General features: G+C 45.0%; 2 protein-coding genes across 5 annotated transcripts; both read left to right on the forward strand.

The window, feature by feature from the left end:
• Positions 1–1,006: 1,006 nt before the first annotated feature.
• kdm3b (lysine (K)-specific demethylase 3B) lies at positions 1,007–16,867 on the forward strand. Of its 4 annotated transcripts, none has more exons than XM_040173211.2 (25): positions 1,007–1,723; positions 4,987–5,154; positions 5,506–5,619; positions 5,945–6,050; positions 6,467–6,591; positions 6,921–6,974; positions 7,174–7,842; positions 7,941–9,144; positions 9,220–9,436; positions 9,568–9,782; positions 9,903–10,055; positions 10,190–10,297; positions 10,411–10,538; positions 10,614–10,914; positions 11,020–11,273; positions 11,596–11,868; positions 11,999–12,170; positions 12,285–12,375; positions 12,868–12,998; positions 13,121–13,240; positions 13,500–13,523; positions 14,791–14,930; positions 15,188–15,364; positions 15,477–15,611; positions 15,908–16,867. In XM_040173211.2, the coding sequence occupies exons 1-25, from the start codon at positions 1,517–1,519 to the stop codon at positions 15,986–15,988; spliced, it is 5,367 nt and encodes a 1,788-aa protein (XP_040029145.2). In that variant the 5' UTR covers positions 1,007–1,516; the 3' UTR covers positions 15,989–16,867. The 4 variants fall into 4 exon arrangements, with proteins under 4 accessions (XP_040029145.2, XP_040029144.2, XP_040029147.2 ...); XM_040173210.2 differs by having other exon boundaries at positions 1,187–1,723; positions 10,611–10,914; XM_040173213.2 differs by lacking the exon at positions 13,500–13,523 and having other exon boundaries at positions 1,201–1,723; positions 10,611–10,914.
• A 1,112-nt stretch (positions 16,868–17,979) lies between these two features.
• Positions 17,980–26,460, forward strand: reep2 (receptor accessory protein 2). The gene is made up of 8 exons (XM_040174543.2): positions 17,980–18,411; positions 20,225–20,297; positions 21,108–21,184; positions 21,379–21,499; positions 21,608–21,721; positions 22,279–22,453; positions 23,636–23,805; positions 24,386–26,460. The coding sequence occupies exons 1-8, from the start codon at positions 18,380–18,382 to the stop codon at positions 24,455–24,457; spliced, it is 834 nt and encodes a 277-aa protein (XP_040030477.2). The 5' UTR covers positions 17,980–18,379; the 3' UTR covers positions 24,458–26,460.
• Positions 26,461–27,737: the final 1,277 nt, after the last annotated feature.

Here is a 27,737-nt window from a genome sequence, read left to right on the forward strand (position 1 = left end):
AAAACTCCCGTGAGACCAAAGAGCATTTGATATGTTCCAGTAACACTCCTTATGTTTCCATGGTGTGAGAAACCACTGTGCAAATCGTTACTGGGATGGAGTGTTGGGTCAATGGGGGACTCGGACTTGGTTCATGAGACCAACTGCTGACGGGAAGAAACTGCATCTGTAGCGAGAGGTTCTTGGTCCTGATGGACCGCAGCGTGCTGCCAGAGGGAAGGGGCTCCAGCGTCGCTGTCTAGGGTGAGAGGGGGCGGCTACCACCTGTCTCGCCCGCCTCAGAGCCCCGGAGGCAATGTCACAGTGTAAAAAGGTTATGATGCCTTGCATTTAGCAGAAAATATGTCACAGTTTTACATATTTATACATTAAAATTATATTTATTCCACAATATCACTTAACCGTTGATGACTCAGTGCTTCATGATCCCAGTCTTTGTGGTAGCTTCTATGTAGATTGCTGAAAAATTAAATGAATGTATATGAACTTTTCTTTTGATAGGGATGATAATGATTCACTAAGGCAGAACGACCCTGGACCCACTGACCAGATCCATCACTGCTTTGAATAATTTGTAGCAGTGTACCACCTCCTAGTGGTTACGATCAACAAACAAGAACTACTACTTCCACTACTGTTAGACTCCAATTGATCAAATACATTGTTTCGTTAAGGTGATTTAACATGACATTAGTAGTAGTAGAACCTGTTATATTTGGATGTTTTACCTATGGCATGAGATTTGAGAGAAGGGTGTATATCATACACTGATTCTTTCCCAGTTACATAAGCTTGCAAGCCAAAATTCCTATTTGTTTTGGTGGGTTTCTTTTTCAAAGAATTTAAATTGTATTCACAAACAACTAACAACTGTGATATAAAACATGTCTTAAGAACATATGATTGCCTTTAATATGTAAGTAATTATCTTGAATAATGTATTAACGTTTTTCTGTTACAAATATATATTATATATGTTTATCTTTCGCGGCTGCCCTTCTGACACCTTGGTTTGAGTTTTTTTGTATCTAGCCGTTTCTTATTGATAATTTCTGAAAATGTACATCATCAATTGTTCAATTAAGAAACAAAAAACTACTCCATCCTGGCTTTTCATACTGCGGGACATCTTGAAAACCAGCGCACCACGTGACCAGTGACGTAATTCACAGGCCTGTCGCCAGGGGGCGCTGTTTCCACACACTACACCTCTCCATCTCCGCAGTGCCTGTCTACGAGGAGTGCGTTTGATTGTTGCAAGGCTCAATGGCGGACAGAGCAGGATAGTCGCGTTAGCAGTGAGGACAATAACATCTCGATTAAGTGAATAACCCCCTCCCCGCCCCCCCGCTCTGCAACGTTTGAGACGGGTTCTTTCGTGCAGTCGCGATTAGTACAAAGTCGCCGCGGCAATTCTCCGCTTGTCCGTCTCGCGTTCTTGGGTTCCCATCCCAAGCGGAGAAGTTAACACCGTTCATGGTGGCTCACTGAACGCTAGCTAGCTTGCGAGCAAACCATGGAGGTCTCCCTTGAGCTGATAGGAAAGCGTCTGCTTTTGCTCCTCGACGACGGCAGGTCCGCCAACGGATCCGAGCCGGAGCAGGCTGCGTGGACCCGGGACTGGCTGCGGGGAATCGTGCGGGCGGTGAGCGTGATCGGCCTGCAAGTCCCGGAGGTTAGCGGAGTAGAGGCGACAACAACAACCACTGCTGCAGGGCTGACGGTCAGTGTTTACATACGAGAGGTGCCTGCGGGGCTAAACGCACCACCGATGGAGACATGGCATGTACGGCACCGCCTAGGCGGGCCTTTAACCCATTTCGACTCCTTTTCAACCACCGGTGTTGGCACGTTTGTTGGCAGTTAACGCGAGCCCACGCAAAGATAAGTACGCCGACGTTACAAGTTGAGGGCAGTGAGGCGAAGCTAAACTCGAGCCCGGGGATTTTATGGCCTTTGCTTTGTTCGCTTTTTTTTTTTTTAGTTGGTTAACGAGTGTTAATAAACTCTAGCAGTATTCATAGTAACCTCGTAACATTATGTGTTAAAACGCGTATGCGGCACAGACAACTGGATTGACACAATACTGAAACAAATCGTTGGTTGAGTTACGGTGTTAGCTCGTCCTTTACCATCGTTAGCTAACGTTCGCTTAGTTTAAAGGCCTTACAAGTTCATATGAACAAGGAATCCCTTCGACTTTCCTCCTGCGGTCCAGATTATTAAATATTCAGCCTAACGCACACGTACAGTTTTTAAAATAAAATAAATAAATCTTCTCACGCAGTTTATTGACTTAAAGTAAAATAAGCTTCAATGCTAAAATAGACTCTTTTACAACACAATCTTACAATAGCAAGCAGATGCCAAGTAACGTTACTAGTAATGTCTGATTCATTTAATATGAGCCCTTTTATTTGTACCTCACTTTATAAATAAATAAACATACAATACAAATGTGATTTACTTTGCTTTATTGGATTTAAAGTCATCTAGTATCAATTAATGTAGAGTGACAAATGCATTATTGCCACAAGGTTGCTGCAGAAGAACCCTTTTAATTTGGTAGACAAAAATCAACTGAAACAGAAGAAATCTCTGTGAAATAACAAGGTGTATCTATATCGAGAAACAACTCTCCCTCCTCTGAGGTGCACAATAACCTCAATGGATATTTACCTGAGAAATGAGAACACTAATAAGATAAATATTAACAGGACTGGGGCTTGGTAACTATTAACTGTTCTTCTGTCATTACCTTGAACATCTACAAGATAATACAAACCATTGTGGATCTTTTGTTTCCAATCCATAAATGCAGAGAAGGTTATTTCTTCCTTTCACAACTTATTCTTACTATTAAAAAAAGAGGCACTGCGACACCTGTTTATTGAGTTTGAGACTAATCAGATGTCCTTGCTATACACAAGTCCTGGCACATCACAGGTTGCTTCAGTGGCGTGTGAAGAAAAAAAGACGGGGAGTCTAGAAATATAGAATTTCTACAGAATAGTGTCCCGAAAAAATTGCAATACTCCACCCTAAATTTCTCAAGTGTTACTGCAGGTAAAGTAGCCTACGTGTCGCTCATCAACAACAAATGCATATTTATAGAGGAATCTGATCCGGTGATTGATCGCGGAGGGAAAAGACATCGCTGTGTCTGCAACATTACCTCGCCGATGCATACGTCTATGGAGACACACGCCATCTATGTATATTCTGCTTTCAGATTGTGGAAGATCAGAGGTATAATAATGTTTAGGTGTTGGCTTGATTTCCATTTTTCTTCATCTCTACCATATTAAAAGAAAGTTCTAGCACTCTTTATATTTCATTAAGTATAAACCAAATGTCTGAATAGTGGTCAGTTTAGAAGCAAAACTGATTGTGAATGTCTGACTGAAAACAATCTCTTTTTAAAACGTTCAATTGAAACCGAATCCTACTTCAAGTGGGGAATTCAGTAAACGGATCAGCGCACAATGACACCTCTGAGGAACGTACATGATTACTGTGTCAAATGTTTGATTAAGAGAAAATATGATGTTTTTATTACACGCTTTGAACCAGCTGAAGATCTAATTGTGAAACATTTCTTGAGTCTCAGTTCAAATCATCTGATTTGATCAGATTTGATCTGAAGAAAATATTGCTACACCCTAATCGATATGGAAGGTTGCTACACAAATATCAATACTCAACCATGGCTTTGAATGTCATCGCCTGTACTGATGTGTTTATTTAACCAGGAAGACACAGCAAACGTAGACACAACTAAATAAACTCTCTGTCCACCAAGACAGGACGTTATCTGAATTTTCCCACCAAAACACCTTCTAGGTTTTCATTTGTGGGTTGCGACATATGTAGAAATATGCAGTGATTTCTAATGGAGATCTAGACGTTTTTTATATTTAGTCTTGTTGAATATTGACCTGGACAGCTCAAAATGTAAAATTGGTCAGCAAATCTACCTCCGTTTTCTGTAATTCGTCGATGGCCGGTGTCATTAGTTTTTAGCAGGTACCAGTATTTTGGACCGACGAATCGTGCCTCACAACCTATTCTCCCAACAAGGGTTGTGGGAATGATCCTGCATGGTGACAGGAAGGAGCACATGAGTACCTGAATAACTTGTTACTACTCGTCTGCATGATCGAGTGACCTCGGTGACAGGAAACCAAACAAATGGCCTTTTAGTTTAAATATAACTTTTTCTTTCTGGCTCATTTGTTAAACCAACGCACATTCTTAGTTGGCTGGTCCATTTCATAGCAGGTGTCAACAACATTCCCACTCTGAGTCTCAATACATGTGATTTGACTGCACTGACTGGACCGGTCCGTCTCCCCCAGCTCGCTCTGTGACAGCAAGCAGCTGTTGTCAGTAGCTTAGACGTTTCTGCAGAATAATGAACTGCTGCTGTGGACACGACATCTGTGACAAATACGTGGTGTCCTGGTGTCTTTGCGAAGTGTGGTAAAAGTCAACGGTGCAAATAATACACAGATTTCATGAGACGGAGTCCAGCATTGGGATTTTCCTTCAGTGAAAGAAGTGTCGTGGTTCAGTTTGGTTCTTCATTATCAATCAGTTCTTACTGAAGAAGAAGAAAGAATGAACTTTGGTTGAGGAACGTGAGGAGCATCATGAGGCTCCATTTGCCATTTTTTTTAAAGGCTTTGTCTTTCATTTTAAGCCAATTAATCATCAACGTTCTCTTTCTAACCAAAAAATCTATACAGCTAATGATTTGCAGGCCTTCTTCCTTTGATCCTTTTAGTTGGTTTGCTCTTGTGAGCCACATCCTAGTCTGAGTACACCCAGGCATTGATCTGTTCTGACTTCGGTATTTGTTATTAACATGCTAATACTCCCGTGTACTTACTTTATTATTGCCATAGTTGCAATAACCCAGGAAATAGACGTATTACAGTCCACATGTTTATGTTCTGCTTCCTTTTTGCTTTGTTTTTCCTGCAGGTATTTGTGGAGTTTGAGAATGCTCCGCAGAGCTGTTCGTGGGTGCAGGTGTTTGACAAGGGGGTGAAAGCCGTGTTGGTGGAGGACTCTATCGTTTGGGCCAGTCGAAGCGATGGGAGTACTGGGACTGCTGGAGCACCGGCATCGTCCACGGCCTGGCCCGCTCTGGTGAGTCGAGCCGTTGGAAACGTTCCGGGTAAACGGCTTCAGGAGTAAGCCAACCAAATACTGACCATACCATTCATGTTTTTTCCACCTGTGGAGCAGGTTACACGTGCGTGTATATGTCATCACATTGAAAAGTTCTCTGAGATGCATTTGAAAAAGTATTTTCATTTTGGATTCAACTTTAGTGCGAGCTGCAGATGCCTCTCGCTGCCCAGCAAATTAGGAATGTTATGTTATCTGAATTATTAGATATAAGAACGTCACACTCCTGTTGAATACAAAAGGAAATGATTAAGTATTTATTTACTTTGAGTTATTGAAACCATTTCCCTTTGTGCACTCTTTCTTCAGGTCTACCGCTCCTTGGTAGATAAAGTGGGTTTGGGATCATTGGTGCCTGTGGAGTATTTTGGAAACAAGAATTTTGATTTTCTACCTGATAACAAAACTGTTCAAAGGTTTGAGGTACGTACTTTTGTATTGGAGTGTAACATTGTTACTAGGTATTAGTTTATAAACCATTTTGTTGCCATTCAGTGACTGATAAAACTTTTATAATGCCATTTATTAATTAGGATATTTGTCAACTTACTCAACTTTTTTTATTCATTTTTTATTGGACTAGACATTTGTTACTGCTTTTGCTATTAAAAAAATAAAATCTTGGATCTATAAAGGTAAATACAGCGTCGCACGTGAGTTCCTGCGCTGGTGTTCTTTCCGGTAGTTTCCCTACTATCGCTGTGCTACAATCACATCTCAGGACTGTGTGGTCTGTGTCCTTGTGCAGGTGGACAAAGACATAAGACACCCTTTGCTGTTGGAGCAGCCTTCACTCCAGGCTGCCATCAACAGCTGGCGTACAGACTTCGAGCTGCAGGAGATCTTCAGGAAGGGTACGACTCGCGCGTGACCAGTTATTGTTACGCCGCTTTCGCTTCACACCTCCATGTGTTTTCTCAGGTGTCGTGTCTTAACCATCTTTCGCATGAATGTACTTGTGCTTTGAAGCGCTTAAACTTAAAAGATACAGATGGACAAACAGTGACTCTGAATCACCGGGTTTCTGATAGCAGAAAATGTAGACCAAACATGACGGTGACACAAGACGCAAAGCTAGCAAATGATTGTGTTCGCTTGATCACAGAAAGTCAGCTTGGAGTATAATATAAAGTCACCTTATGTTGTAACAGACGCTTGCTACATTAAAGTACTTTCATGCTTTTCCAATTGTTGACGTGTTATTTGAGGTATTTCATTAAAATGTTCCACATTGTAACTCTCTACTCTCCCACTCTGTTCTTGCCCTCAGGTTCGTACACTATTCAAGGACGCCGGGTTCGCGTGTACCAGCCAGAGTTTGAGGAATGCTGGGCTTCAGGGCTGGTCTCACAGCATGATCCCATCTCTCACATTATGGAGATTACCATAGATAAGGTAAAAAGATATATATATATATATATATATATATATATGCATTACAAGTCGACTGGGATGGGATTGAAAATTATATTGTATACGTAAGAAATTCTTTATGAGGGAACATCAGTCCCATGTGACCTCTAAACTGCATATGTTGGATTGAAATGAATCTATTTTGTATGTATTTCCAACGCTGCTTGTATCCATTATCTACCACATAGCTATGAAATGAGATCTGGAAATGGCGAAAGACAAAAGTGAAATGAAGAAGTATCGAGTGGTGGATTTGCCCTCAATTATGCTGTGAAAGGACACTGCTTAAATTCCTTCTTTTTTCACTGTAGGGTGAAAATCAAACTGTTGATCCTCGTGTGATACATGTCATGCTAGCAGAGGAGGTAAGATTGTCTCATCGATCTATACTAAATTGGTTGCACTGTATTGCACCCTGTTTTCCCCCCTAGTGATTACTGTAGATTCCTGTGTAGTATATTTTTAAAGCCTCAAGTAATTTCAGCTTCAGAAGAACCAGTTTCTTTTTTTTTTTTTTTTGAAAATGTGTTGATGGCATTTCTTCTCGCACTTCCTTCCCTTTAGCTTGGTAAGAATGGCCGGCGAAGGAAGGACAGTGAAACAACGAAGGGCGACAGTGGACGCAGACGCCGGACTGCCTCCGAAGGCGATGACGACTTGAACTTGAAACGTTTTAAAGGAGCAGGAGAGGCGGCAGCTGACGGGAAAAACGGTGGCGATTCCAACAAAATGCCGGCCGAAGGAACGGGGATCTGGGGAGGAGACTCCGCCGAAAGGGTCAGCAGCACGACCAAAAACGGAAGCGCTTCGTCCCCTAATGCTGTCGCGTCGCTCCAGATGGACCAATCCAACGCCGCGCCGCGTCCCCCGTCCCACGTCAAAGAAAACGGGCGCCCCCTCCCCACGCAAGGCGCAGCGGATTCCACCACCGCGGTGACTCACAACCCCACCCCTCCCCCACTCAAGCCAGCCCCCTCTCCCTTTTCCACCACGTCTTTCCCTTCCCTGGGCCAGATGCCGAGCCTGGTCCCCGGAGCGCCGCCCCCCAAGGCCTCCAAATCCCCCCAGCCAGACCGAGAGGAGGCCTCCCAATCCGCTTATTCCAAAACTGCTGCTCTTGTTTCCCCGGGGCCTGTCACCATTTCCTGGTCGCAGGACAGCGGCCCCAGTGTGGCCCTTTCGGCGTCCGTGGGTTTTAGCCCTAAAGTCCCCACCTGGGGAAGTCAGACCGAGGTAAGACTCATGGGATCACCACCATCATACTTCGCCGTTGTAAGTCATCCCCAATTCAGTTTCTTTTATTAATATCCCTTTGCTGTTTTGTTTCCCAGGGCTCCAAAACTGCATCCAGCTTTGGTTTGCCCAAGACCGTGCCGACTGCTTCCGTATTTGGAGATGTTACCTCTCAGACCAACGGAGCGCCTGCCGCTACGACCGCCTCCCAAGACACTTCCAGGCCGTTCGGCTTTGGCTTTGGCGGGGCGAAGAACGAGACTCAATCGCAACAAGACCAAAACTTGTTTTTCCAGTGCATGACCCAGAATTCGGGACCCAGCCCGAGCCTGGCCGCCGGTCCGACGCAGTCCAAGGACACCAATTACTTCACCGCCGTGTCTGAAAGCTTGAGCAAGGAGCCCCCGAGCCTTTTCAAGCCGGCAACCTCCGCCGAAGGGCTGAAAAAGCCTGAGCAGCCCAAAGTGCCTGAGACCCATCCGTCTGGAAATGGTGTGCTCAACAAATCGTCATTGGCCTTCCAGGGTGCGGGTGGCGGCTCTGCGGGAGGAAGAGCTTCTAGTCTAAATATTGGTGGCCCGTCTGGGGCTGCTGGAACTCCTCTAAGTACTTCCAAGAAGAGCAGTAATAATGGGACTTCTGTGGGGGGCTTAGGGCTGCAATCTGGTTTTAACACTTCAGATAGCCACCAGAACCTTTTCCTGCAGGCCCCCAAAGAGCCTGCTAATCCATTTTTGGCATATGGGGAGAAAACCTCCCACGCTTCCTTTGCCGGCCTCACAGGGGCCGAGCCACAGACCGGCGGTCCTTCCTCAGAAGGCAAGCCGAACCTTTTCACTATGGCGGAGCCACCTAAGGGGTTTCTGGCTTCCTCTTTCCCAGTAATCCCAGCAGCTGCTTCACCAAGCTCCTCCTCCTCTCCAGCACTGACGTCATCACAGAGGTCACAAAGTGAAGGGACTGCGGTAAAGGAGGAGTTCGAGGTTGGGGAGAGTCCCACATCCACGTCAGGCTGCCCCATGTTTGTAAGCACCGGCCCTGGTGGAGTGGAGGAGGCGCCTGTGTCCTTTGACCAGAGCCTGTCTCAGAAGTTTAGCCTTGAGGAAAGAGGTCAGTTGTCAAAACGTGACTCCGACTCCAGCAGCAACAGCGACCTCTCGGACCTGAGTGAGAATGAGGAGGTCCCCGAGAAAGGCCAAGTCCCAGGAGGACCACTTCACCCTGCCAAGGATGGGGCAATGTTGCAGAAAACAAAAATCCAAGGAGCCGCTAAAAGCCGTCCTCGTAACAAGCCTTTCAAAGGTGAGTCTCGTCCCCTCTTTCTTGTTGGTGGTGAAGAGTGAAAGGATATCATTAACACAAACTTCTCTCCTGCAGTGAGCCAGTCCGTACTTAAAGACCAGAACAAGGTGCGTCGTCTGAAGCAGTCCGGTGAGTCCTTCCTCCAGGACGGCTCCTGCATCAATGTGGCCCCTCACTTGCACAAGTGCCGCGAGTGCCGCCTGGAGCGCTACCGTAAATATCGTACTACAGGCGAAGACAGCGACGACGATCACGACCCAAATGTGTCCTGTCGGTTCTTCCACTTCAGAAGGTACACGTTTCTATGCCTGTGCTGCTCGTTGTCTTGCTCTGTGGATCTAAGCTTCATAGAGGAAGTCAGACTGTCATCCATCAACCATGATTTGTTACTGAATGAATTATTTTGCTTTACCCCGTGACCAGGTTGGCTTTCACTCGTAAAGGTATACTGCGCGTGGAGGGCTTCTTGAGTCCTCAGCAGAGCGATTCCATGGCAATGGGTCTGTGGCTACCTGCGCCAGCTGTGCAAGAGGGCCTTGACCTTGACACATCCAAGTACATCCTGGCCAATGTGGGAGACCAGTTCTGCCAGTTGGTCATGTCTGAAAAGGAGGCCATGATGATGGTGGAACCTCACCGTGAGTATAAAGAGACAATTTCATTCACTTTTAATCTTTTTTTTTTCTGCTCCTACATTCTGTCTCAACGTAAATGATCTTTTCTGTGTATAATTGTGTACTTTTCTGTCTGTCCTTCAGAGAAAGTGGCGTGGAAACGTGCCGTGCGAGGTGTCAGGGAAATGTGCGATGTGTGCGAGACCACCTTGTTTAACATTCACTGGGTGTGTCGCAAGTGTGGCTTCGGTGTTTGTCTGGACTGCTACCGCCTCCGCAGGAACCGGCCCAGGGAGGGTGAGTCAATACTGAATGACATTTACTGTATTAACCTAAAATAATACAAAGTGATGACCGGGTTATTACTTTATGATCCTTTTGAGGTTGAGTGGTTTGGAAACACTCACACGTAATTATGTCCTTTCTTTCAGATGTAGATGAAGGTCCAGATGATGAAGTTTTCTCTTGGTTGAAGTGTGCCAAAGGTCAACCCCATGAGCCACAGAACCTTATGCCTACTCAGATTATACCTGGGACAGGTAACATTCACGTTATGATTGGATCATGAATCTATCACTCTCTTCACGCGCATCAAGTAGTTGTAGTAGTATGAGTAAGAGTCATTATTGGTTTTATTGCCTTTCTCCTTTAGCGCTTTACAACATAGGTGACATGGTGCACTCAGCCAGAGGCAAATGGGGCATCAAGGCCAATTGTCCCTGTACCAGTCGACACACTAAACCTCTAGTACGCCCGAGTGCCCCCAATGGCATTTCACAGGTACTGTTGTGCCACATCATATATTTTTTGTTCTTTTTGTTTGATTCTAATGTCTGCTTGTGCTTGTATCAGCAGTCTACTGCAACAAGTAGTAGTGGAATCCTGGCAGGTGCGGCTCCTGGTATTGGCACCAATCCCAAATCAGAGGGAGAAACATCAGCCATTAAAACAGAAAGTACACAAATAGCAGCACCATCAGACAGCGGGGGAGGAGAAAGTGTGTGCAGTGTCAGTAACTCAGCCAGTGGTACGTCCTCCCCCTGCAACCTCACCCAGTCCTCTGCCAAGGAGTCCCGCTCACCAGGAGAGGGCAACAGCTCGGCTCTGCACTGGCTGGCTGACTTGGCCACACAAAAAGCCAAGGACGACACCAAGGGTAAGTAGGAGAGAGGAAATGCTGAGTCAGCATAAGCTCATGATCGAGTCTGAATCAATATTAAAGGTGATGTTACATCCCCATCTTCTCACCATCTTCTCCCAGAATCCGGTTCATTTCGCTCCATGATGAGTCGAGACAGCAGGCCTCCCTTTGGCCTGGACTCCCTCAGTGCCCTTTCAAAGCCTTCTGCTTCCAGTCCCAAGCTATTCAACAGTCTGCTGCTGGGCTCCAGCATGGCTCAATCCAAACCCGAGGGGTCCAGTCTCCGGGATCTGCTCAACTCTGGGCCGGGCAAACTCCCCCAGGGGCCCGGAGAGAGTGGGGTGCCATTCCCCTCTGTCTTTACCTCAGCAGGGGTAGGTAGAAAAGTGTTCTACCAAAAGGTCAATCGGAAAATCTATTGGTTATTAACTGGAAAACTGAAAACATTTAAGGTTAAGTCTGTCAACACAAACATTTTAGATAAAAAAACATTTTATTGTAAGAATTGTAAGAATTCTATGGTTAGTGATAATGGAATTGTATTTGTGTCAGTTACTGGTGTCGTAAAGAAGCAGAGCATTCACTTGGGTTGAAACCACCCACAAAAAGAAAGACCTGTTCTTCCCCTAAAGTTCTTTGCTTGGAGGCACAAACGCATAGCTGGGTAATAAAACAATGTTTATTTTGTCTTGTCAGAGTGACAAGCTGAAGAGCAGCCTTCCGAACTTCCTGGATCACATCATCGCCTCAGTCGTGGAGACCAAGAAGGCCGAAGGCCGACGGACCGGGGCGCCTGAGGGCGGCGAGCTCGGCGTTTTGGGCGGCCGTAAAGACGGAGTGATGGGCCTCAGTGTTCTGGAACCACATACCTCGCATTCCTGGCTCTGTGACGGACGGCTCCTCTGCCTACAGGATCCCAGCAACAGCAACAACTGGAAGATCTTCAGAGAGTGCTGGAAGCAGGGACAAGTAAGAGAAAAAAGTCCCGATGTGCCTGTGAAAGGCAGCGTGACGGAGCGGACTGAGAGAGGTCGCCGTTGGAGATGCACAGGGAGCCGCTTCACCGTCGCCTGTCTAATCGCTTCTCTCTTGTGTCCAGCCCGTGTTGGTGTCCGGGATACATAAACGGCTGAAAAGTGAACTATGGCGGCCGGATGCCTTCAGTAGGGAGTTTGGGGACCAGGACGTAGACCTCGTCAACTGTAGAAACTGTGCGATCATCTCTGATGTGAAGGTGCGAGACTTCTGGGACGGCTTCCAGGTGATCTCTAGTGAGTGCAGTCTTTCCCGGATGGTTATTATTTGTCGTTGGATTGATTTAGTTGATGCGCATGGCACGGTTTTATTTCAGAAATTTGAGCTTATGGGTTTTTCTGTAAAAGCAGAGCGACTACAAGATGCCGAGGGCCAGCCCATGGTGTTGAAGTTAAAGGATTGGCCGCCAGGTGAAGACTTCCGGGACATGATGCCCACACGGTGAGGAACCCAGGAGCATGTGACCTCTGATGTGCTCCAGGCTCACTCCCAAGAGTGGTCTGCAACGGGGTTTCATACTGATAACATATAATCATTTATGTTATCTGAGGTTATCCACAAAAAGAAAAAGATCAGAAATATAATGCATGCAAACATCAGAGGTCAAATCATTCGGGACAAATGTTAATGACATTTCTTACATATTGAAAAATGTACATTTATCCTGTATCAGATTATAAATATTAGCATTTCTTGTGCATCATTTTCCTTTCTAATGATTTATATCTCATTTGGTACCTTCATGTACTCTCATAAGCTTAAAATGTTAAATGTTCCCCATCATTTGTCTGTTTCTTTTTGGGAATGATTGAACCAGTGAAGAAAGATGGCTTTTGCTTATTGTTTGTGTAATAATCCACCATTTTTACAAAACCCATTTGTGAGTCTTAATTTATTATTTTGTTAGTAATAATTGTTTAATTCTTTTGGCAGCTTTGACGATCTGATGGATAACCTGCCGTTGCCCGAGTACACAAAAAGAGACGGTCGTTTGAACCTTGCTGCCCGTCTGCCCAACTTCTTCGTGCGTCCTGACCTTGGCCCGAAGATGTACAACGCCTACGGTGAGCCGATTGCTCCTCGTCTACTCGCTTAGATCCCTCATAACTTTCCTCGCCCTTCCTCCGATATATCTATATATTTTAAGTGCTCTCTCTCGCTCCCTCGTGGCCTTTCTTTCCTTCAGGCTTAACCTCGTCTGAAGACCGTAAAGTGGGAACCACCAATCTCCACCTGGATGTCTCTGATGCTGTCAACGTCATGGTCTACGTGGGTATCCCTCTGATAGAGGGAGACCCAGGGCAAGGTCAGTGGAGTTAAACGCTCTCCCTTTTCATTTATTCTCCATATCCAATCCAAGACATTCTACATACTGTATGTAGACTAAAAGAGAAGCCATTTTCAAACTGAACCTGAACACTAAAGCTTATTGTCACAGCTGTTTCCTGAACATCATGCTTTTACGGTTTAAGTTGCTCCAGGTTTGATTGGCTTGGATGGGACACTGAAAAGACCCCTCAGTGATTCCCACTCATTTACATTATGACAACATTTCTCTTTCTCAGAGGCAGATATCAATGGACGCAAAGGTCTGTAGACTTTCAATTGTATTACTTAAGTAGCATGACCTTCTTTTTGACTAACTCCCCGCCTCCACTCCTCCACCCCATCCTTCTGTTTTTATCTGTACTGTGGGGGCCAGAGCACTGGGACGCATCTGTTGGCTTCTACTTTGGCATGTTTTGTAAAGTTCTTTACATCAACTTTATTAACAACTTCAATGACTTTTAGATGGCAATCAAAATTTCGTGGTGCTATATGGCGATTCTGAATTTCTTCTCGTAGATTTCAGGGTTTGGGTAAAACACTGCTTCCTTTTGTGGTCGAGTCAATAAAGCAACAGAAAATCCCCAAATTGTCACTAAATTCACACAATTTTTAGAGCTGTGCTCTGGTCCTTACACGGTGGGAGAAACGTGTCAAAGAAGGGCATCTAGCTTTGGTGTCCCTATTTCCTCGCAGGCTTCCTTTCACACAGCGACACCAACACACATCCACACTCACCTCACTGGCTGAATAGCTAAATGCGTGCACATGGTTAGGTAGCAAAGACAAACTCCCTGAGCAGGTGGAAGGCAAAGGGCCACTGGACCAAACACCGTAATGAATACGTAATATAACTGCGGAACCAGTATATTTTCTGGCTGGACAGTTGGCTGCTGTATGATTAACCTGACGCCGTGGATGTGGACGTCATGTCAGTAGATGTGATTGCCTGGTCTGTCACCTGTCCTCTTCTCTGCCCTGGTGGTTCTCAACTGGTCCAGCCACACAAGCCCCATTCATCATAAGTCACTTTGACAATTTGAACCTTTTTAATCAATTATTCTGTGCACTTAAAAAAATATATTTTTGATGGCATTTTATGTTTTGCTGAATGTTGTATTAAATGCTTGGGAGATTTGTTGCACGTGAAGGGTTTTTCACGAGAAGGTGTGGTAAATCAGTGCACCTCAGAATGAAACTGTCAATGGCCCATGAGTCAAATAGACCCAATACTGAGTAACGAGCCACCAGTTGAGAACAGCTTTTTGCCTCTTTGTCAAACTGTATGCTTGATGTGCATACATTACGCTATTCAAGAATCATGCTCTGAAAATGAGACTTTGATTTTTAATCAAACTGGAAGGAATTCTAGAGAGCAGCCTTTAACTTAATAATGTTGAGACATTTGCAATCGCAGCTCCAAACCTAAAAGTAACAAAAGAATGGCCCTTATAAAAAAAACACGGCTGATAATTCTCTGGTGCTGTGTGTGTGTGTGTGTGTTTTTGTTGTGTATTTTTGGTTCTCCAGAGGTCATGACCACTATAGAGGAGGGCGATGTGGATGAAATGACAAAGCGACGTGTATACGAGGCAAAGGAGAAACCTGGAGCTCTCTGGCACATCTACGCTGCCAAGGATGCTGAGAAGATCAGAGAACTTCTCCGCAAGGTCAGCAATTTTTCATCTGATCTGAGTGCAGTATTGGTGGCTTGTAAAACATTTAATCCACACACTCGTCGGCCTTCTCAAAGACAGTGATGAATTCCCTTTCAACCTTTCCTTCATTCAAGACCACATACGTTCAATAAAAGTTGTGTTTATCTGAATCCACGTCATCCTTTACCGTACCCAAGATGTCATCAGCTGGTTAGCAACAATAACCAAAGCTCGTGGGGTTCTGATTAATGGAGGATTATGTGTGTCAGGTGGGAGAAGAGCAGGGTCAAGAGAACCCTCCGGACCACGACCCCATACACGACCAGAGCTGGTACCTGGACCAGGTGCTGCGGCGCAGGCTCTATGAGGAGTACGGCGTCCAGGGATGGGCCATCGTACAGTTCTTGGGAGATGCTGTGTTTATCCCTGCCGGAGCTCCACACCAGGTCACACACTGTTTAATTACAGCTCGGAGGCCTTGTTTATGAGTGTCCTTTTACTTCAAGGATTCCATCATCTTACTTCATTGACATATGTGATATTTTTCCGCTCTCCTAGGTTCATAACCTGTACAGCTGTATCAAAGTGGCAGAGGACTTTGTGTCTCCTGAGCATGTAAGACACTGCTTCAGACTGACCCAAGAGTTCAGACACCTGTCCACTACTCACACAAACCACGAAGACAAGCTGCAGGTCGGTGTGCTTTTATCTCAACTCGTTTTTTAGGGCCATGACGATGAAACTCAAGCGAATGAGTTAAAGCATATGCTTATATTATATACTTGTGGGATTGCCGACGGAGTGATTTATTCATACTAGGTCCACTAGTTGCTTAGAGTAGTTCAATTAAAAAGTATGAATTGATGGAAATCAACTGATGTAATTTATAGAATACTTGCCACATAAATGTGATCATAAAAAAAATCTCGTCAGTGTGATGAATCGTTGTTTCCATAGTGATGTTTTAACGTACATATTTTTTCTCTCAGGTGAAGAACATCATCTATCATGCAGTGAAGGACGCTGTTGGGACACTGAAGGCCCATGAACCTAAACTAGCACGGCCATAGTTCCTCACTTAATGTAATCCCCAAATAACCAGCCGCTGACAACCACTCCAACGTACACACAGTATACATTAAAACCTGCATACTAAAGTACAGGCTGCAGAGTACAGAGGTCGAGTGTAAGTTCCTTTGGGGCAGCGGAGGTCCGGGTTTTGGGGTAAAGAACATTTCATTTGGGGACGGGCTACTCTGCGCTTTGATGAAGTCCTTGATCGCTGTCACACAGTACGCTCAGACTTGTCTAGTTGTTTTCCAATTATACTTTTTTGGGATTAAGTCTGTATTTAAGGTCAGTGTGTTTGCTCTGTTTTCATTGTAAATGTAAGATGTGAGAGTCAAGGAGGTAAAAGCTGACTTTCCTTTGGAGCAGAGGCTCGGCTTCCATGTAAGTGACATAATGCGAGTTCTGGGCTAACTTTCCTATTTTCATGACGTTGATATTATTTTTCTTAAATAGGAGCAAGGTTGACCTGTGTTAATAGAATTCTTTTGTGGTTGGCGTTTTTAAACAGCTAATTGCTTCTGCCCGCTGGGGCTGTAATGAATTTGTGAAGCAGCCAGAGAGGGAAAGCAGACCAAAGTTTTGTATTTTGTTTTGTTTATTTCACTTTTAGAGTAAGCAGTCCTTTCTTTTGTACACCACACGGCAATGATTAGGAGGACTTCAGAGAGGGCAGGTTTGAGTTTTGTTCCCTTTTTTCTTTCTTTGGTCACCTATCTTTGTCTCATGGCCTGAATGGACTGCAGACTTCTAACAACATTGTTCAAAAATCACAATTGCAGCTGAATAGAACTACTGGCCATTAACATTGTATCAATATATGTATATTGATCTTAGCAGTCTGTTTGTTTGATTTTTCACATTAAAGTTTACAAAAACTGCTGTTTGTCCACGGTTTGTTGTTTACCCTCAATACCTCAACAAGGGTCTATATATCCACGTGTATTAAAATAAAAAACGTATTAATTCATTTGTTTGATAAAGTCAAAAAAATAATAAAACAGAAGAGCAGTAAAGGGGGACATGCAAGCAAACATTTAGAATGGCTTCATCAGTCAAATATTCAAATAGGTTGTTTCAGTACAAGTCTGAATGTGTCTAAATTGATGGTCTTGGGTGGTGGTTACTGTGATTGGGGTATTTCATCTTAAGTGTAGTTGTGGAAGAGTTGAAGTGCTTCCTTTCTCATGGACACATTGTTTTTACACAATTTGAGTGCTAATGTTTCTTATTTTGCTCTTAAACTGGCCTAATAAAGGAATAATGTATCTTTTTGAATAAATATAATGAAAAATTATAAGTATATATATATATTCTCTATAAAGTGTTTTCTTCAGTTCAGTAGCAGTTGCTGTGGATGAGCCACATAGCTCCATGCAGCTGTTCACATCTGCAGGTTCTCTTCCCTGAGCCAGTTACCACGTTCCTGCAGAAGCCTTGAAGGGCCCAACCAAGCACTGGCTCCTGAGGGGGCCCTTTTCTTCCTCACGTTATTACATCAGCCACCTTGGATCTTCTACGCGCTCCACAACGTGCCCTCAGGAAGAGCTCCAGGCTCTGAACTACATCTGACGTGGTGTCAAAACAGTGGAATTCCAACTTCCAGGCCTGTCACGTGATGCCGAGGGGAGGGGCGTCATCATGTGAGGGGTACGGTTCACTGCCTTCAACGCTGCATCCAGCTCTCTTTAAATGCAGATGTTTCAGTTAACTGCAATCTACAGATTCACCGCGAGAGGCCGCCTCATCCTACACTGAACCCGTCCTATGACTTTCACCGCTCATGCCCGAATTAGTAGATCACAGGAAATGTCCTGAGCATAACTAAGGAAGATAATAAAAACATCACACCAACACACAATACAATTATTTATTGATGTTATTTACAGCGACGTTTCTGGTGTAATAATAATACACACAAACACATAATCTGCTCCGTTGCCAAGCACTCGCCGTCTTCTAATATTGTCAAATATTAATTGACCTCATTGGAGTCACGTGTGTCACTCTCACTGCACTTAATCTTCATCATTTTCCTACATTTAAAAAAATAAATAATTTATTTAGATGTTTACAGCGCAGCCCTGGCCCTTTAAGAGCCCCGTCTGCCCGTCAATGAGACAGAGCAGCTTGGAGCCAGAAGACCGCAGACATCCTCCTCCTGCTAGCCCACCACCACCATCACCATCATCATCCTCCTCCTCCTCCTGCCAGCCCACCCTCAGCCTCCTTCTAGCCCACCTTGACCGCCCAGCACCGGCCGGCCAGCCTCCCGGCCCGCACCGCGTCCCGGAGGGGGAATGGGGGTGTGGGCGCAGCGCGCTGCCCGCTAGCGGACTTCCCCGGATCTCTCCAGCGAGCGGCGAACGCTCCCGGGCCGGAGCTCCAGGACGATGGTCTCGTGGATGATCTCGCGGATAGTGGTGTGAGTTTCTCGGGGCCGTTGTTCCCACGTTATAGCCGCGCGCGCGCCCCGTTCATGTGCCCGAAGCCGACCGACGTTAACGGTAACCGCAGCTAGCGTCCGTCCTCTGCCCGTTACGCAGCGTCATTCCACCAACGCGGGGGGGAACAGCGCGGGGTGGGGGGGTAAACGGTCCCATCTGCCGCTACGCCGCCGCGCGCACAAACCGTCGCTCCGCTGTGGCGTTTCCTCTTTGGAGCCTCCGTGGATGTAGCGTTAGCTGACCCGTGCTAAGTGTAACCACCTGACCGCTAATGTGTTGGCAAGGAAACGAGCTGCTCGCTCGCGAAACCTGCTTCAAACGCAGGCCTGAGCGGACGGCCTGCCGCGAGACCGAGCTTCACGCCATCCAACTGCAACGTGGGTGCCATGACGAGGCCAAACACCCCCCCCCCCCCCCCCCCCGGGTTACAGTCAGCCTCTGGCCGGATAAACGTGCATATTTTTCAATACAACAACACGACATGTCTCTTGTGTCAGCGGTTGAGGTCCCCACTGCCTCCTGTGCACCGTGTGGATGACTCAACTACAGCAAGCAGCTGCCATCACCACCATCACCACCCTGTACCTTGTACACATGCACACACCTTGTGACCAGGATATGGAGTTAAAGGCGTACTCTCATTACCTCAATTGTACGTCCATTTCTCGTGGCCTTCACCAGGCTGTAGATCGGTAGTGTAATCCCCAGAAGCTACTAGGATGGATGTCTTTTGAAGGCCCTTGTGTTATTTGGGTTTCATCTCTTTAAATATTAGGATACGTAAATAGTGGATAAAATTGCCGCAGTCTTTTTTTGCCGTTGCTTCTCGCTGGCTCCTCCGCTTGTCCTGTATTGATGGGATGAGAACAAGGTGACCGCATACATGCATCCTAATGGCTGCGGCGTATCTAACCCAAGATCAATTGTTTGCACTCTCTATTCTGTGCATTAAACACGCCGCTGCCTCTTTTTTGGGGTGAAGAAGCGCTATAAATGACCATCTAGTCATATCTCTAGTCTCGGTGTCACAGCGAGAGGAGGTGATGCCCACAAGCTCTATGGACTGACCATGAGATGGGGACACAAAGAGGCACAGGGCGTCTGCTAAGGGAGACGACTGGCCTAGATGCCCCGCTACCAGTCCTCTCTTCTTACTGTGCTAAGCCGAGAGGGGCTGCACACACGACTGAGCAGCTCCGACACCGACCACGATCGGGGGGGGCCACTCGACTGCTGATGGAAGCGTAGATGTGCAGCTGGGAGCCTACGTCCGCTTCGAGTGATCCCCATTTAAATGTCACAAAGTCCCAACTGGCAGTTTACACTGAAAGCCGATCAGACAAACTGGTGACTCGCTGCGCTCTGCTCGCCTCGCTATCCCCTCACTCAGCATTTCTCACCCTGCATCATCAGCACAAATCACCACGGCGACACGACCAAATGCCCACCAGGAGCACAGCAAAAGCGTGCCTGGCTGAACATGGTGACCCATCCCTGGCACCATCCTGTGTAACTGCTGTATTCACGGACTCCATGAGCTCTATATTTCGTTTTTTTTGGCCGGGGTGGAGAGTGACGAGCCACTGGCCCACCATCTCTACTGTGGCAACACCATTCAAGTTCCAACCACCAGGAGCCCAATAACACAGAACGCACATGAGCTCAGCGCGAACGTGGCTAACCTGCTTTTTAAGTAGAAATAGGTTTGTCAGGTGTCAGTAAACACCCCGAGGCCTTGTTCTCAAGCTGCATCCCTCCTGTGACCCGTGCTTCCCTTTTGCTTTTCTGCAGCCTTGCCTTTGGAACGCTCTACCCGGCCTACTCCTCATACAAGGCGGTCAAAACGAAGAATGTGAAGGAATATGTGAGTATCGCCCCTCGCCGTTTTTACCCATGTGGCTTTTAATGCAACGAAGATGAGAAGGAATGTAAGTCCACGGATGTGATCTTTAGGCCAGCACATATATGACATAGTTTAACAAAAGGGCATATATTAGTCCTCCTTGGTTTTGATGTTCGCCACACTGACTATGTCATCGCTCAGAAATATCACTCAAACACCAATAACCCAAATATTAAAGATGTCTCATAACTGGGGCACAGCAACCTTCATTAAACTGGGCCCAGGAAGCAAGCAGAGGAGGAAATAGCATCAGCACTGGAGCACCCCCCCCCCACACACACACACACACACACACACACACATGCACCAATTGCTGCTCGAGCAAACCGCCACAGAAGGAGCAGGTGAGGGACGGAGGTGCAGTGAGAGTGGAGGATGCCATTTTCAGAAGCAATGTTTTTGTTCCCCTCTCCTCTTGTTCAGAACGCTCTTTCCGTGAGTCCAATGATTCATCGTTATGTCTTTATATGGCGTCACATTACATGCTTTAAAAATATACTAGTTGCCATGCAGTGCTTTTCTCTCGTTTTGTCACATTATTGATAATGACTTTCCACTCAGCTGAAGGCGTTTGATATTGTCTCCTAAGCCAGGTGTCTAGTTTATGGCCTTTTTTAGAGTTGACAATGATCCACTACGTTTCCTTTTGTCTCTGGCACATTTACGATGCATCGCGTTGTCTGTTTTGCTCCATTCGTCTCGGCACTCGTACACAACGGGTTTCCTGTGCTGTATTTGTGATGTGTGTGTGTGTGTGTGTGTGTGACCCAGGTGAAATGGATGATGTACTGGATCGTCTTTGCGCTGTTCACCACAGCGGAGACGGCCACCGACCTGCTCCTGTCATGGTGAGTTCCCAACTAGCCTGTAATAATTAAGCTTTGCTAATATCAACACACATTCATGTGTGTATCTCCTGCTCTTGATACTTTAATAAGATCCTTTGTATTGAAAGTGTCTTGTTGTCTCCCCTTCTCGCCCTTTTGTAAATCGCTTTGCTCTGTTCTCTCCTCTGATGGTATAACTCTGTTCCAATACCCAGGTTTCCATTTTACTTTGAGCTAAAGATCGCCTTTGTGATCTGGCTCCTGTCCCCATACACCAAGGGCTCCAGTGTCCTCTACCGCAAGTTTGTCCACCCGACGCTGTCCAACAAAGAGAAGGTGAGAACAAGAGTGTCTCGCATAATAAAACTGGTTCGCACGTCCACATTGAATTGTTCTGATTTTTGTATTTCTCTATTTACCAATTGTTCACATTGTTCTCTGTAGGAGATCGATGAGTACATAGCGCAGGCCAAAGACAGGAGTTATGACACCATGATGAGGTTTGGAAAGCGGGGTCTCAACCTGGCTGCTACTGCTGCCGTCACTGCCGCCACCAAGGTGAGTCCTGTATTCTTTTTACAAAAGGTACCTTGTATCAGTCGCATAGTCGGGACTCTTGATTTTAAGCATTAGGATTGGACCAAGTGATGTGTGTGTGTGTGTGTGTGTGTGTGTGTGTGTGTGTGTGTGTGTACCGAGAAGGGCAGCAGCTTGAAGGAGAGACTTTGAACCTGTCAACTTAAACTGATGTTGTCATGAGCTTGTGCAAACAGTAACTTGTTGGTGTTGCCACATCTGTGTTTGGTCTCTCTGCAGCGACTTGCCAGTAGAACAAAGTCCTTTTTAGTTATTCTCTTTTGGACACACTTGCCCATTATGCAAGTCTTTCCTATTTCTATTCCAAATGTTTGGTTATTTTCCTCTCACTAACTGTTAAATGACATCAAGCAGACTTCTATCTTTCCAACTTTATTGGTTTGTGTATCACCAAACACGAGAATTGGCTAATTAAATGAAAAAGGCTTGTTTTATGCTAGACGCAGGCGTACGGGTAAAATATCCTCACGCTGTCCCCCATCTGACGTGTGTGTGTTTGGTTTGGCGGTGATGCCCAGGGCCAGGGCGTGCTGTCCGACAAGCTACGGAGTTTCAGCATGCAGGACCTGACTCTTATCAACGCGGAGGACGAGCTGTCTCTGCACACTTCAGACGTCCGCATGAGACGGGACACCATGGACGACCTGAGCTCGGGCTCCAGCACGCTTCCCCGGGCCAAGAGCACCCGGCAGAGTAAGGCCTCCACGCTCGCACAACCCACCCTGCTTTTTAACAGAGGCGCCACATGGACCAGCATCACAATAAATACATTCTGGGTGTCCAGTGTCCTGATAGGCTAGAGGTGCAACTCAGAGGACTTCCTTTTGTTCAACTTTTATTGGGCAGGACGGGGCCGAGTGGAGTCACGTGATTTGAAAAGCACTGGATGGCAGGGAACTAAGGGAAAGAGGTGTGAGTGGGGGGGGTGAAAGCATGCGATTCCAGTGGGAGAGGAGGAAGGAAGGAAGGAAGGAAGGAAGGAAGGAGGAGTCTTAAAGTGTCTCACTAAACTGTTGGTTTGTGTGCTGTGTGGGCCAGACGAGCTGTGAACTGAATACAGAGAGAGCAAAACAATGGACGAAGTGGCCCGTTTTAATTTAGACCTACATGGAAGCCTAAAGCAACTTTAAAATCCTGTCCGAAAGAAAGCTCGCTCAACTGACTGCTGAGCGGTGATCGGTCAAACAGCGCAAGTTAAAATAAAGTTTCTGGCCGATTTGTGCACAGATGTTACTTGTAGGCCAGACTTTGTGCACAGTATATCTTAAAAATGACCCTAACTCAAAAAATGGACTTCCTTTTATTCAGAGCTTTCAATCACATGAAAAAATGTATAAACAGAAAAAATGTATACAAATCTAAACTTACTGCTGTATTGCCAAATAATGTGACGCCATTGTGGAAAAATGCCGCAGCAAAAGGTCCGAAGCTCCCAAGGGGACCTTCCTCCGGCTCCACCAATCAAATGGGGAAACTTCTACTGTAGACCTGATGTGGATATCTGCCCTCTGAACCACAGCTTTGTCTGGCTGTGCTCTATTATCAAGCTGTAATTCAGAACATATTACCCACAGCGATTGTTCCTTCGCCTCATTGTTTCATTCAAGTTTTATGAGAAAAAATTGCACAAGAAAATGCTATGATTATTTTTTTTTCAACTATTCATGCTAGCCAGATAATAATGTTGTTACAACAAGCCAATGCTTACAATGCGTACAATAACTCGTCCTTGAGTGATGTTTTATAGGATTAAATCCTTCCAGATGGAAGGTGAAGGACATTTACAGATACTACTTGTAAATGCTGAGGAGCGACTCAACCTTTCTGCTTGCTCAGCCGTTGTGTGAATTATTCGTTTTTTGTCCACTCCTGCAGCCCGCTCCACGTCCGTTGTTGACACGTCACACGTCGACACGTCATCCCAACACGGCTCTGACCAATCGGACACGAGGACCGAGCACTCGGATGAAGATGCAGTAGACAAAGCCCCCAAACGTAGTGCCAGCGTCCGGGCAACCAAGAAACCTGCTGCTGCTAAGACCGAGGTAGGGCCAATGAACACACACACACACACACGCCGTCCTACAAAGAGTCGCTCCGTTTCCCATTCCCTTAAATCGAAGCCCTAACAATAGATGCAACACGCTGCATTTGGTTGGAAGATGGAAAGATTATACACACATTCTAATTCTTTTTTTTTTCTCTTCTGGAAATCAATAGAAAACAAATTATAAACTCACACTTTGTCGACTTCAAAAGGTTTATAGTTTGTGATAAATCTGATATATTTATTATGCCCATTAGAAACGGGACATCTTGTCCATTTTGGCGAAGTTTTGTTCAGAGGAAATGTAATATGACCACACCTTACCCAAAATAACCCTGATGTCATCAGTAAAGTTATTATTTAAAATATTTCCAACCTCCTCCTAAGCATAGAAGATAACTTATAACTGTATGACACAACTCTCCATTTGATGCATCACCCAACATCCCAGGTCGAAAACCTTTGGACCTCATCTCCATTATTTCTATTCGCTATTGTCTCTTTTTCTCTTGTTGTTGTTATAAACTCTATCACACGGTCTTTACTGTTGCCTTCTTTCCCTATCCTCACTCTCCAAGACGCAAACCAAGACGGCGAAGAAGCCGACCAAGAAAAAGGTCCCGACTACTAATGCAGAGACGCCACCGTGAGGGCTGCGATCCACCTTCACCGGGCTACACCTTCTCATCCTGCAGGCCCCTTTACCCCGTTTGGTGTCCACACAGACACTGTATACGTTTTATTTATATTATGAAAGTGTTTCCTTTTAGAGAAGTGCAGGTTTGGGGGTTTTCAGCATCAGTTCTGTTATTTTACACTTCCTGTGGGTTCATCCTGGATTCAGCATTCAGGGATGTTTCTTAAGTCTAATAACGATTAATGATAAATCCGTCACCATGTTGCAGTTTTCACTTTGCTGAAGTATGTCAAGTTAAATATTACATTCTTCACTATTGGTTGTAGATTTTCATCTATTTGTCCTCCAGATTGCTGCTACGTGGTTGTTTTTAAAATAAGAATAATACAGATGTCATCTTTTTGCTGTGTGCATGCTACAAGTGTGGATTCACATCTATAGCACGGACATCACCAGTTGGCTTTAAGTTTGTTGTGCCCGGAGTTTTTTCTTTTCGCTGAGGAGTAAGCAGGTGGTCGGACGTGTCGAGCATTGGCCAATAGTTGTTGACATCCACAATTCTCTGTCAGGCATAATAGTTTCTCCCCAGCTCATAGTATCACCACTGTGTCCTAAGTTGTGCACCTGTCTGGTTTTACAGGATGACTTGTAATCAAACCTGTTTGGGTTCTTTTAAACTCTGACTGCATTTCAGGCCTCATGGCTCATTAAGTCAGACGTCCTCTGGTTGAGTCTGGCTCTGCTAAGTTCAGCTCTCATTTACAGCCTGACTGCTCTAATGTGACTTTAACAGTAGTTTACATCACGACTGATGGGAATGGCTGTTGAGTGTTATTCTTCATCTAGACCTCACTCTCAAGTATTACACTTCTGTTTTAACAGGGTCATTTGGTCATGTGATTATTATGAATATGGTCAGACTCTCTGCTGAAACTCTCCCGGTAATTACGGCAGACATTAAAAAGTTGTCGGGTGACATATCTGTGTTTACCGCGGTAGTGACGTCGGTATATTGTTTTGTTCAACATTAGAAGGTCACGGAGAAGCTCTGCACTTTCCTACTCCTCTCACCCTGCTGCGTGGTTCACGCTCTGCCTCCTTACCATATATTAAAAGCCAGGATGTAATATGGAACCAATGAAACCAACATCAGGTGAACGGGGGAATTATTTCCTCAGTCCTCTGCTGTTGTTCCAGATGTGGAGGAAGTGTCGGATTAGTATCCGGGTGCTTCTGGAGACACATTGGAATTCTGTTTTTGGGAACAGCTCGCTTGGTCGCTGTCTGCTGCGGAGTTCTTTTTTTAAGGAGCAATTGAAAAGCATGATACTACTTCTGCACTCATTACTGCCGTCTGTAGTGTGACCAGTAGAGGGAGACAAACCCCACCGCAACTCTCGGCAGAGTTACTAAACAATATGTAAACACACTGTAAATAGTAACCTTGACTGTATATACACACAATATGAGCTTGCTTGCCTTATTCATTCTCTGGGCTGGAATCCATTGACTTAATTAATCATTTGTGTGCTTTTCAAAATAAGTCTTCGTCTTGACGACTTATGTTCTTAAACTGGAAGAAGTGATGTTTTTGTTTAACATGTTTAGTTTTTTCATTCATTTTTACTTGCCTCCATCACCAAGAAACCTCTATACTTGGTCTAAGCTGATGTTTGTGTAGTCAAATCTTGCATTGTGCTTTACTCTGATTAATTAAGTATAGCCAAAAGTTAACATCTCTTTGGAGCAAATTACATTTATGTGAAAATACTTTTATTTCTATTTATTTCATCAAGATTCAGCCCTGCATTTTAATCTTGTGTTCATGCCAATTTTTGATATTTATTTACTGTTTTAAAATCCGTGTTAAATACAGGATTTTTCATTTTGTGTCATGTTTCTTTGCCAATTCTCATAGTTCCTTGTCAAAAAAGCATTGCAGTGTGTTAGCTGGGAACATGTTATCTAACAAGGTTGCACATCTTCCAAAACTACTAATAAAGGAAATTCAATCTGTTACTGCTTTTTATTTAGTTAAACATTTTGTGACTATCCAGAGCTGTGGTTCTCAGTATGTGGGATTTGTTTTGACATATTTGAAATTAGCATTATATAACTTTTATTTAATATTTATTAAATAATTTAACTGGAGGGTTTTGACCTAACCTGACACATGCCACCTGTCAATCACTGCTGCCTCAAACTCAGACAATGGAGTTGTGGTTATGGGACCAATGGCATCCATCAACAGCAGAGAACTGTCGGATTTAGTTAAATTAAAGTTGTAGTTTGTCCTCTAACAGTGTTTTGAAAATTCATTTTTAATCCAGAAAGTATGAAAATCTATCCAGCACAGTAATACACAGTGAAGAAATATACATTTAATCCCCTGATGACCTTCAACACGTCCACCTCAAACACCTGCAGGGACGACACCCAGACTGGGTTGTCACACATACAGGAAAAATGAAGCAACACATTTCTTTATTCACTCCATAGCTCATATTTAGAAAAATGGACACCGCAATGTCCGTTATACGTTAAGCAAAAAGTCAAAAGTCATTTGAATGGGGTGGATTTTATTCCGTTTATTCACATGTGGTTTTCAAAAAGCCTTTGAATAAAAAAAAAAAATCAAAGCATGTAAACGTTGTATGTATGTTGCAATAAAACCACAATTGACATTATATTTGACATTGAAAACGGTAATTTCCTGCAGATAAGAAATCTCAGGTGCCCGTGTTTCGATTACGGAACAGAAGTGACACGAGCTCTCGACACTTGGTGGAGCTGTCCGCCCAACAGAGAAAGCGAGGGGAGCGATACTGAGTTCTAATATGCACGAGGTGACAACAAAACACCAAACAGTTTGAGCTAAAGGGGGCAGCCGCGCTCTGTGGAGCACAGTTGGCTGCATTTGATGCCTCTTTTAATTGAAAATGCAAAACAAATTGGTCAGATCTTTGCAGGAAATTCACATTTTAATTCAGATAATTAAGCCTTCATGGAAGCGAACACATTTATTTCCACTTACACACCCTTTCTTTAGTGGGTTTGCTGGCAGCGTGATCACGAGACACACTTTATTCTCCTCCCAGGGATCACGAGTAGGGTGATGCCTGTTAATCCAAACATGGCCCCATAAACTGGCCTGTCGGAGGCGACTTGGCCACATCACCACTGAGGTGTAAGGAGGCTTCTGTTCCTGCTACACTCAACCTCTGAGAAATATAGTTTCAGACAGCTTATGTAACATGTCAGCTAAACTGGGGAGACATTTCTCTTTGTGTGTG

The sequence above is a fragment of the Gasterosteus aculeatus genome, chromosome 4, assembly GCF_964276395.1.
Source record: "Gasterosteus aculeatus chromosome 4, fGasAcu3.hap1.1, whole genome shotgun sequence".
Classification (NCBI taxonomy): domain Eukaryota; kingdom Metazoa; phylum Chordata; class Actinopteri; order Perciformes; family Gasterosteidae; genus Gasterosteus; species Gasterosteus aculeatus.

Coding starts and splice junctions, on each gene's coding strand:
- reep2 (XM_040174543.2), top strand. CDS start 18,380: ATGGTCTCGTGGATGATCTCGCGGATAGTGGT. Junction 20,298..21,107: donor CGAAGAATGTGAAGGAATAT/GTGAGTATCGCC, acceptor TGTGTGACCCAG/GTGAAATGGATGATGTACTG. Junction 21,500..21,607: donor CGCTGTCCAACAAAGAGAAG/GTGAGAACAAGA, acceptor TGTTCTCTGTAG/GAGATCGATGAGTACATAGC.
- kdm3b (XM_040173210.2), top strand. CDS start 1,517: ATGGAGGTCTCCCTTGAGCTGATAGGAAAGCGTCTGCTTTTGCTCCTC. Junction 10,298..10,410: donor TCAGATTATACCTGGGACAG/GTAACATTCACG, acceptor TTTCTCCTTTAG/CGCTTTACAACATAGGTGAC. Junction 10,915..11,019: donor AGCCAAGGACGACACCAAGG/GTAAGTAGGAGA, acceptor ATCTTCTCCCAG/AATCCGGTTCATTTCGCTCC.